Consider the following 11009-nt stretch of genomic DNA (forward strand, 5'->3'; position numbering starts at 1 on the left):
CCCAGCATCCTGCCCCTCTCCCCGGCAGCCTCAGCCTCCCGTTCTCCTCCCGGCTCGCTCTCTTAGATCAGGGATGTCCCAGAGCTAATCTCATCACTGCTAATTACCGCCGACGAGAGCAGAAGAGCTCTGGCACTTGCCCTTCTGCATTATACAGCTGCTAACGGCGGCCCCCGTCCGCAGGGAACAATAATGTGTGTCTCCTGCATTTCACAGCACATTTCCTTGGCTCAGTGACCTTATATCAGAGAGGAGAAGCCTCTGCGAGCCCAGCACACGCGTGAATGAAGGAAGCCTTTCTGCTTTATTCATGTGAGGAGGCTGTCTCAAGATGCTGCCGGAGCCAGCCTCAAAGGGGACGGGGGAAGAAAGGAATTTCAGTCTGAATTCACTTTCAGCTTTCAAAGCGTGTGTGTATTCCTGTGGCTGTGCAAGCTGAAGTGAGAGCCGCCGGGGAAGGGAAAGAGGCACGTACGAGGGAATAAAGAGGAGATCCCTGGAAGGAAAACTGGCAGCTGCTGGAGGAGGAAGCAATCCTGCTTTCTTGTCCCTGGCTGCAGGAGTTTGGTGTCAGGAGAGGAAGGGAAGGGGTGATTTCTGAGCTGGAAGCCAGGTGAGGTACCTGGCACTGCGAGACCRTTCCAACCTGCAGACAGGAGCTCGTTTAGAGCCGCAGTCGGAAAGGGACGAAGAGCAAAGAGGGGAAAGCCCGTGGAAACCTTCCTCTGCTCAGACATGCTGAAATTCAGCCCTGGAGCTGCAAACTCCCAGCGGGAGATCTCAGCCCCTCTGCCGGCTGACAGCAGCCTGGGAGAGGAATTGCTCCGGGGGGAAAGCTGCGCATCTCTCCTGGCACAGAGACATCCAACCCTCGCCCAGACGGTGCACGGAGGGCAAAGAAAACCCTGACAAACTCGTGCTCYATGTGCAGCAAGGCAGAGACGAGCCCAGAGAGCATCTCTGAACAAGATATCCTGGAAATGCTGTGACTGCGCTGACACAGCTCAGGGGCGGCTCTGACAGRGCGCTGCTGCCTCAGCCGGGTCCTGACAGCCACGGAATGTCACCGAGGGGTGGGAGYAAACGAATGAAAATAGGAAGGAATGAAAACAGAAAGGAATGAAAATAGAAAGGAATGAAAAGGAGCCCCAGGGACTCCTCAAATGAAGAAATAACAGACACAGAAAGGTGGGTAACATCAGATCAGCTGGAARTGCCCGGGATGGGGGATGGGAGGAGGATGGGCGAGGTTTGGGACAGCAGGGGATGTTCCAGCCCTGACAAGGTGCCCCACAGGGAAGGCAGCTCCTCATTAGCTCCCTTTCCAGCGGAAGCTGCATCCTTATCACATCCCACAGATAACCCACAGGATGCTTTGAGTCCGGGAAACACACAGGGCAACAGAGCTGCACTGTATGGACAGGAGTGACCCAGAGCCCTGGAGAGAACACACACAGCATCTCCCCAGCTCACCCACAGCACCCTTCACCCCCTCCCCGTGCTCACCACCCCCCCATCCCGCTCTCACCTCCTCGAAGAGCTCCAGGCTGTAGGTGTTATCATCGTCAGCAAAATAAACGATGCCGGGCTGGCTGTAGTTCTTGTGGAAGGTCTCCCTCAGCCACCTGAGGGCCAGGTTCCTCTGCATGGTGCCGCGGGGGATGCGGGGGTCCCTCATGTCYCCGCGCAGTTTGTAGTTGCGCGGTGTCTCCACGTTGAGGTGGGTGTAGTTGAGGCCGGTGTCGCGCAGCAGGCGGGTGATGAGCGGCGTGCGGCGCTGAGAGTCCTCCACCAGGATCCAGTGCAGGTTGGGCACGTGGAGCAGCGTGTTGGCCAAACGGGTCAGCTCTGCCTTCTGCACCGGCCGGCTGTAGGTGGGGGTGACCACGTGGATGGTGGGCAGCGTGTCTGACCACGGCGGTGGACGCGTGTACACGTACTCTGTCCTCACCACCTCCACAATGTCCCGGTCCGACAGGCAGTATTCCTTGGAGTCCAAGCCTGCAGCGAGATCACGCTGGGAGTCACCACCATCATCTGGGCAAGGGCATGGAGAGAAGAAAAAGCCGCATGGGCTCGGGCGTCCGGCAGCGCCTGGCTCTGCTGCCAGGGGGTCACCCTCGGGGGGCGAGGACAGGCGGAGGCTTGTGTAAATCAGGACACGGATAAATAAAGGAATCAGGGTCGGACACACGTGAGAAAGGAAGATTCTGCTGCTAGAAAACCAGCACTGAGAGAGCCTGGRATACCTGGGCTGAGAGCTCACTACAAGAAGCTTCAAAAAGCACCCGGAATAGACAGGATTGTACAGCGAGTAGATCTGGATAAAGAGAATAGCAATGTGGATTGATGATCCATCATTCCTGAAGAGCTCCAGTGCTCTGGGCACCATGCTTGGTGGGGCAGGACTCAGCTCTGGGAAAAGCACTGCTCTTCCATGGCCAGGGATCTGGGATTATCGCCATGCTCAGTGAGGCAGAGATCACAGCTCTGGGAAAAACACTGCTCTCCCATGGCCAGGGATCTGGGATTATCACCACACTCGATGTGACAGAGATCACAGCTCTGGGAAAAGCACTGCTCTCCCGTGGCCAGTGATCTGGGAATTAGCACCACGCTCAGTGGAACAAGATCCACAGCTCTGCACCGGGCACTGGAGTGTCTGGGTTGGGAGATGGGAAATCACTGRTGGGAAACAGCAGGTCAGTGGAGACCCCCAGCAGYACAGTCTGGGCAGGGCACTGCAGTRCCCCACTGCTCCCTGACAGGCACAGATGGGCACAGAGAAGTGGGGAGAGACACACTTCAAACCCAGAAATGGAGAGGGGAAATTAAAGCTGGTATTTATGGGCTTTCTCCTGCAGAGGATTTCCCCTGCTTCTGACTAAACTCCCTCAAAAAGGCCCCTCCAGCCTCTGAACAGAACAGCCCACTCAGGGGGGCAGATGAGTACTGAAGAGCCTAAAGATCAGATACACTGATCCAAACTGATATAAAATCCCTGCAAACCGTCCCAATCAGCTCAAGGGAATGGTCCCAAGGTCCCAATCAGCTCAAGGGAAATCCAGTGTTGGTTCACCTGCCTCTTTTCCAGGGTGTGGCTCCCACGGTTCCCACTGGAGACCGGCAGGAATGGCAGAGATGAAGGGGGACCCCCATTCAGGATGCAAGCCTGCCTCTCCAGTGGGCACAGAACTGTCTGAGCCACAGATTTTGCAAAGTCAGGTAACTACCAGGAACTTGGGATGAGAAAGAGCAGGAACAGAGAGCCATTAGATCTGACCCAGCAGGGGATTAGCCATGGCTTTTTCAGAGTATGTTATTSTTCCAGCAGCACAGACTCTGATACCCAAACCACATGAAGGCTTCTGGTGCTCCATGACACTGACAGAGGTGGGGTGGGTATTTGGGGGAGGGAGGAGGGCACAGGTTGATATCAGACCCTGTRTAAGACAAAACTCCTCAGCATCACTCAGCAGAGCTCTCTGAGAGCAGAGCACACCAGAATCAGCTCAGAAATAAATCTGTGAAATGCATTGGATGCAGACACAAAAATAWCGAGCCAGGATGGTGCCTGAGAGAGTTTGCAAAGCCCTGCAGGTGAAAGTCTCAGCTGTGAACCCTGGCACGTGGAAGTTTTGCTGCTCTGGGCATCTCCAGGTGCTCATCTCTCCCAGCACCTTTTGGCAGGAGATCTCAGAAACGCTGCACAAGAACAAAATRATTCCCCTCGAGGGCTTTCAGGTTGATCTCTACCCCCACTCGCTTTCCACTGGGGGCCCTGAGAAGCAGAGAAGTGTCTTCTTAGCAAGGTTGTTGGTGAGTTCTTGACCGAGTCATTGGAGCAATCTCTGTGCTGGAACTGCTGTGGCCATTCACAGAAAACAGCTTTTAGGGCAGTCAATCAAATTGTACAGACAGGCAAAGTCTGTAGTGTAAAATTCACACTACAGCAGTAGTGCAAAATCTGCGTAGTAAAATTTACAATTAAAAAAATTAAAATTTGTAGTAATTTAAAGTTCTGTTTTAGAACCTGGTAGACCCATCATCCTTTGAAACACCATAAAAACCTTTGAAACATCCCTTCCAGAAGGGATCACAGTCAATTTTTTTCCTGCCCAGAGCCTCAAGGGTGGCTGTTAGGAGAAAGGGAAAGCTGCTTGGGACAGGCTGAACTTCCTACAACTCAAACTGCACATCAGAGTGTCCAACAAAGGGATAAGCAGCTGCACAGGATGGGGGCAAACATTAAAAGGGGAGAGAATTCCCCAGAGAAAGACACCAGAGAGACCGGAGAGGATGAGAGGGACCTGAAAATGGGCTGGCCTTCTTCCCCCAGGCCAGCCTGCCCACAGGAGAAAGGCAGAACCAAGAAGGAATGCAGCAGAAGGCAGAGCCCACAAGAGGTCCCACAGCCCTTAGATATCACTGCAGTGCCAAGAACAGGACCAAACCAGGATGCTTCTGGCCAAAAGGGCTCTCTCAGCACTTCCTACAGCCCCCTGACTTGGGCTGTGTTTACTGCAGCGTGGAGTTGACTTTTTATAATTTTGTAACTCCCCCAGCCAGGTGAGATCTGGTTCTCACCTTCTCCTTCCAGCACAAGAATACAGCTTTTCTGCTTTCCCTAAAAAGTGAGGCTCTCACCCTCACATGTCCCAGAGCAGCTGCCYCGAGTGGCAGCTCAGCTCTGTTTCCTCCGCTCCCCCTGCTGCAATAATTCAATGTGCAGAGCCCTGCGAAGGCCATCAGGGAGGAGATCCTGTCTCAGGGAACGAGGAGAGGCAGCGCTCCGGATCTGGGCTGTGAAGAACTCTCCGAGTGCAGCGAGCACATCCCAAGTTTGGAGTTTGATGCCTSTGAAGAAGCCCTGCGAGCGCTGGGCCGCTCCTACAGCAGAGGTGGGCATGGTCTGGGAGCTGAGATGAGCATGGCTGCCATGGAAGAATGGAATGAGAGAGGAGATGAGCACGAAGGGGGGATGCACGGGCTTGGCATGGGCTCGGTTTGGTTTCTCTCACCCTTGTGCACTGCCAGCAGGGGAGCAATGGTGCTCTGGTGCCACACGGTGATTAGCAGTGTCCAGGGCAGAACTATCAGCACGATAGCCAGGATGTCTCGTCTCTTCGGCATCTCCAAGACTGACTGGACCCACAGCTCCTCATTACCTGACAGTGAAAACCCCAGAGACAGAACAGCAGAGCACATGGAGAAGAGAAATAAATGGGCAGGAAGGAGCGAGGACAGAGAGAGAAAACGCGAGAGAGGGAGGAAGGGAGGGAGGGAGCAGCGAAGGCACACGACTCGAGGGTCTTACCCGTGCTTACAACCCACCCATTGCAGAAGCAGGTTTGGAGGGGCCTCGGCTGCTGAGCCCAGGAGCAGCGGGGCACTSGGGCAGGGCTGGAGCTGCCAGCAGGAGCTCAGGGACTCACGTGGAACCAGACCTGAAACACAGAGCACAGCGGGTAGGCAGAGAAAGTGCCGAGATCCCAAATCCTCCTGGAGAAGGACAAACCCCCCTGGAGAAGGCAGAGAGCRGCAGCGATGTGTCCCACCCCTCCARGGAAMTGCCTCCTGCGTGTCCAGGGYMTCGCTTTCCCTCTGCATCCCCTTGTAAACGAGTTCCCCTTATCAGCCGAGCAAAAGGTGCTCGGTGCCGCGGTGTCACAGCTCTTCCCCACGATCCAGCCATGCCCAGTGACAGAGCAGAGATGACCACAGCCCTGCCTGACACCTCARCACCCGCTRTGACCCCCCAGATCCCCTCCCTTRGCCAGCCAGAGCTCTCGGGGTGGCTGCCCATTTCCTTTTGAGAGTCCCCACATTTTCCCCACCAGCATCCCCTGGGCTCACCCCACCCCGATGGCATCCCCACCGCAGCCCGTTTCACTCAGCCTTCCAGCAGCCTGCTCAGGTTCGTTCCCTCTCCGAGGTGCAGTGCCTGGAGTCTATTAAAGTGCCACGATGGCTTAGTTTGATGCGACACGAGCACATACAAGATTTAAGCCGGCTGTGTCTCGCCCCGGCGAGCAAAGCGCAGCACTTAGCGGGGCTGCCTCGCAGCGGGGGCAGTTTGCAAACACGGGCAGCAGTTTAGAGYCACCGATCCCCGCGGGGGAACGCATTAGAGGCTGCTAAAAGGGCTGCAGGGCGGGCAGGGAGAGCCCAGGGATCCTGCAGAGGGAGGCGGGGAGCGGGATGCTCTGGGAAAAGCGCTGCTCTCCCACTGCCAGTGATCTGGGAATTGTCAGATCTTCTCTTAAATCACAGCTCCTCAAGCCTGGGCTCTTGCAGCCACGCCGCTGTGCAAATATTTTCCCAGAGCTGGCTTTTCCTTGGTTGCRCGGGGCACTGATGGAGAAATCCATGTTCAGATCCCTGATTAGCCCAAATTGGATTGATYTGAGTTTCCCTTGGCCACTGGGCTGTACAGCCAGCCCCCGGCACCGAGCCCACTTGGAGTGAAACGCCTCCAAGAGCTGACAGCTTTTTCCTCTGAAGGAATCTTGCAATCAAGCGATATTCAARTGGCTGGACAGAACCCGGCTCTTCCAAATTAGCACTTCAATCACAGAAATATTAATTTACCAGGGAAAACAAGAGGGAAGGAGGACATAGRTTGGACTTAAAAGTCCTTAAAAGTGACATGTAAACGTTCTTCATCTAAAGTTTTAGTGAATACTTTTTTTTTTTTTTTGCACACATACAAAGCCCAGACTCATARAAAAATTTCCAGCCAACTGCAGCAAACAGCCAGTTCCCCAAACAGCTCTCTCATTTTTGTTTCAGAATTGGTGAAAACAGCCTCATTCAGACAAAATAAACCAGGGAGGAAGAGGAGGAATTATTCCAGCAAGCATCAGCCTTCTGCTGCTTCCCTGTCCAGCTCTTGGAGCCAGAGAAATCCCACTKGTCTGGCTCTGCCAAAGCACAGTGCCCTCAGGAAAGAGCATCTGGCCCCATCCCTGCTGTCCCTGCGGCTGCTGACCGTGCCTGAACAGAGGACACAGAGTGTTGGCATCCTTGCAATCCTCTGATAAAGCAGGAACACGTCCCTTGAGCATCCCTGTGGGGCAGGGCTGCAAGGGGCAGCTGGAAAACCTGAACACCTGAGCCAGTGCCTTCCCTGGAAACGCACCGAAGACAGGATTGTGCTGCTGGAGAGGGGCTGGGAGCAAATGACCCTTCCAGAGACAGAGAATGTTCCCCTCCATGGACAGGGATTCTCCCCTTTCATAGACAGGGAATGTTCCCCTCCAGGGACAGTGAGTGCTCCCTTCCAGGGACAGGGAATTTTCCTTTCCATGAACAGGGAATGTCCTCTTCCAGAGACAGAGAATGTTCCCCTGCAGGGACAGGGAATTTTCCCCTCCAGGGACAGGCTGTGCTCCCTTCCAGGGATGGGGAATGTCTCCTCCATGAACAGGGAATGTTCTTGTCCATGGACAGGGAATTTTCCCCTCAAGGGACAGGCTGTGCTCCCTTCCAGGGATGCAGAATGTCCCCTCCAGGGACAGTGAGTGCTCCCTTCCCTGTCCCCCCCGAGCTGGCTGAGCTTTGCTTGCACCATCAGCGCTTCTGGGCTGGAGATGCGACTCAGAAGCAGTGGCTGCAATCAATGTCCCCGAAGGGACACGGCCCCAAGGTGGGTCCCAGAGGGTGATGATGGACTGGGAGGGATGTGGAGCTGAGCCTGACCCCCAGTTCTGGCCACGCTCTGCACCCTGAGCTGCCCAGCAAGATCCAGGGAGTACCACGGGCTCTGCTCTGCAGCAAAGGCATTTACAACTGAGAATTCCTGAAGGGATTGGCTGTTATTGATGATTCTGGCTGATGGACATGGCAAGAATTCCTCTGGGGCTGCTGTGAGCACGGTGAAATCTCCATCCAGAGTGTTTCCCTCTCAACACCCTGGTGCCACRGAGGGCCTGGCTGTGAGGTGACACCAGCTATCAGTGTCACAMAGCCACACTCCCCATCGCTGCCAAAGGTGAAATCCGTTGCTCCTGTGAACAGCATCAGCCAGGAATTACATGGAGCCTGTGATTTTACACTGCTGGGGAGAGGAGTCACAGCTTCACAGCCCGAGACACAGGGCTTGCCCTAAATCCCAAAATTCCCTCCTTGCCAAAGCCAGACAATGCTTTTTGTTGYTGTTTGTGGCACGAGCCGAAAATGATGGGGAAAATGATGCTCCTCTTCAAGGCATTCACTCTTTATTCACCCCTTTCCCATCACAMCACCACTCTACTTTTCCCACCGAAAATGTTCCAAACAAACCCTGCTTGGTTCAGATTGTCAATTTGAAGCTTCTGCTGTCCCCCCTTCCCCAGAGAAATGAAGGAGGAGGAACAAATTCAAATATTAATTAAAAAGAATAAACTCCATTTTCCACTACAGAAAGTATCCTGCTTTTTTTTTTTTTCTCCCAGTTTAGAAAAGTGAAGTGAAAGACACAAATCAAACATGAGTGATTTTGAGGTTAAAGCACTCCTAAAACAAAGGAGTTTTGCACGGTTTTGGGAAGAATCGGGTGCCACGTGATGAAAGAGATCCCCATCCTCCGGCAGAGGGCAATGGTGTCGAGGAATGACAATATGGAAAGGGCACTGATCTAATAAAAAAAAAGCTTTAATAAATCCTAGAGCCACGTGTCAGCAACACGCTGGATTATTAAACACGGAAGGTTCTTTTTTTAAATCAAGTTAATTGGCAGCAGCCCTGACACTTGCCATAGGAACGGCTGATTTGATCTGCAACCTTTACAGTCAGTTTTACCTTCATTCCTCCTTTGGGGCTGCTCAGCCCCACTGCCRTTAATCCTTGGTTTGCCCACATTGAAGAGAAGCGATTTAGAAAACGTTAAACWAAAGAAKGGCTTGATTTGAATTTGTACATATGCATCTCGCTGGAGTAAAAACATTGTCTGCATGTAAAAAAAAAAAAACAAAAAACCAAAACCACACGCTTTGAAAATCCCCAAAGAAACGCAGCAAACGCTTCGTTGTGCTCCAAACCAGCCAGGAAATAACAAACAAATGCTGCCAAAACCTGCARCAAAAGCTTTACAGAGAAAATAAACACTCACACTTCAGGATATTCTCACCAACAGCTTTTCCCTCTGGGCAAAGTATCCCCAAAATCCAAACACAGGGTTCCTTTCYCTTTGGCAACAGCAGCTGGGTGTGATCCCTGCTGAAAAATGATGCTGGGGTGGCACAAGGCAGAGCTGGTCCACATCCTCTGTGACCTCAAAAAAACCCTTCTGAATTCACACCCGAGCTCAGCCAGACTGAAAACAACCCCAGGGATGTCCTGCCCACTTCCCAGAGRGGGAAACTGAGGCACGGGGMGGTCACAGCACAGCAGWCGATGGGGACAAAGGTGGAWCAGGAGCAGGGGTCAGGTTGGGTGGGGTTGGGAGCAACCTGGGATAGTGGAAGGTGTCCTTGTCCATGGAAAAGGGGGGRATGAGATGGRCTTTRAKGTCCCTTCAACCCWAATAATTCTGCAATTCTGAGGTTCTGTGTCAATTCCGAGGTGCTCCCCACACATCCCCGCTCCTTTCCACGCTCCTCGACAGGGTCTGGGCACTCCAAACCGAAGATTTTTGGTGTTTGGCAGAACAGGCTTGTAAAGCACAGGCTAAAAATAAAGGTAGCAATAAAAGCCTCTTGCTCGTTAATTACTCTGTAAGCCATTACTGCCTAAAAACCCCATAACTTTAATGGGGGCTATTATAAGTATAGTAGCAAAACTGTGGAGCTAATTACTGTTTAGTTATTAAGCAGAACATAGCCAGAACCGAGTAATGAGCACACAGAATCGCTTCTTCTTCGAGGATTTCATCAGGGCTGGCATTTTCAAGCTCGGATGCTCCCAATCCAGGGACAAAAGGACAGAGGATTTTGGGGTCAGCCCTCCCAGGCAGCTGCGAGGGGCAGGGACCATCCCTGAGCTGATGTGGGCAGCACAAACCTCRGWGTTCAAAGGGAGGGAGAATGGTCARGAATGTTTCAGAATTCCAGYAGAATTCTTCCAGCTACAGGAGACTGGGATTCATCCATGGGAATCCAAATTTTGGGCCAACGCTGCGATGAAGGGTGAGGGTTTGTATCATCTCTTCAACCAAAATTTGTTTCCTTCTTTTAAAAATTAAAATAATTCCTATGGCCAAAAATACAGAAATCATACCTTCTCTTTTTTTAAATATTTTTCTTTTAATTTTGGAGATTCAGAAATATTGGGAAAGCCTGCTAAGGAAGCTCAGTTTCAGGAGGCTGAATATTCAATATTTTCTCCAGCTTCACCTACAAACCACAGTCACTGCACTTTCCAGACATTCCATGTGTTTTCCAGCTGCCACAGAAACTGAGGCACAAAAATTCCCTGACCTCACAAGAGCTGAGGCAAAACCTGACCCCACTTTTCTTCCYTCCAGCCTGAGCCCTGTTGCCACAAATGGGATCAAGAACACAGCTTATCTCCCAGGAAAAAAAAAAAAATTAACCAAGCTTCTCAGAACAACACTTAAATTTTAAAGCAAGCATGAGTAAAGTGGATCAAGGGAGCTCAACACAAGCACAATTAGCTGCTGGAACTTATTGCCACAGGATACTGAGAAGAACAAGAACTTAACAGGATTCGAAAAAGGATTAGTTGTGTATRTGAATAAACTGCATATCCAGAATTAGAATGAACCACCCACCAGTTTGGAAAACATGTAAACCCTTGAGTTTCAGAGCTTCAGCCAAATTTTAACAAGCATCAGAAACTTTCTCTTCTCCTGATTARTCCCCCCTCCCCACCCCATGCTGGAGTTGGGACAGGAGGTGTGGTGACACTGGGGGGACTCTGCCTAGCCCCAAGATTTCACTGCTTCCAACAGCAAAGCTGATAAAACTTGAAAAAAAAAAAAATTGGATTAATCGTCCTAAATGTGCTTTTCTCTACAGGTTCTTACAGTGCAGCCACCACCACAGTGGCCAAATGCTGATTTCTCCCTA

At 52.1% G+C, this 11009-nt stretch overlaps 1 protein-coding gene across 2 annotated transcripts in view; it reads right to left on the reverse strand.

Annotated features, from left to right (window-relative positions):
* The window catches only part of B3GAT1 (beta-1,3-glucuronyltransferase 1), a 16361-nt gene extending 11174 nt beyond the window's left edge, over positions 1 to 5187 (reverse strand). The window contains exons 1-2 of one of the 2 annotated variants that reach the window (XM_057384812.1): positions 5022 to 5187; positions 1529 to 2037 (exon numbers count right to left, since the gene is read on the reverse strand). In XM_057384812.1, the coding sequence (XP_057240795.1) occupies positions 1529 to 2037; positions 5022 to 5133 (621 nt within the window). In that variant the 5' untranslated portion in view covers positions 5134 to 5187. The remainder of the gene's footprint in view (positions 1 to 1528; positions 2038 to 5021) is intronic. The other variant, XM_057384813.1, reaches the window with a different exon arrangement.
* Positions 5188 to 11009: the final 5822 nt, after the last annotated feature.

The sequence above is a fragment of the Malurus melanocephalus genome, unplaced genomic scaffold (assembly GCF_030028575.1).
Source record: "Malurus melanocephalus ecotype Western Australia unplaced genomic scaffold, MMel_1.1 scaffold_748, whole genome shotgun sequence".
In the NCBI taxonomy this organism is placed as follows: domain Eukaryota; kingdom Metazoa; phylum Chordata; class Aves; order Passeriformes; family Maluridae; genus Malurus; species Malurus melanocephalus.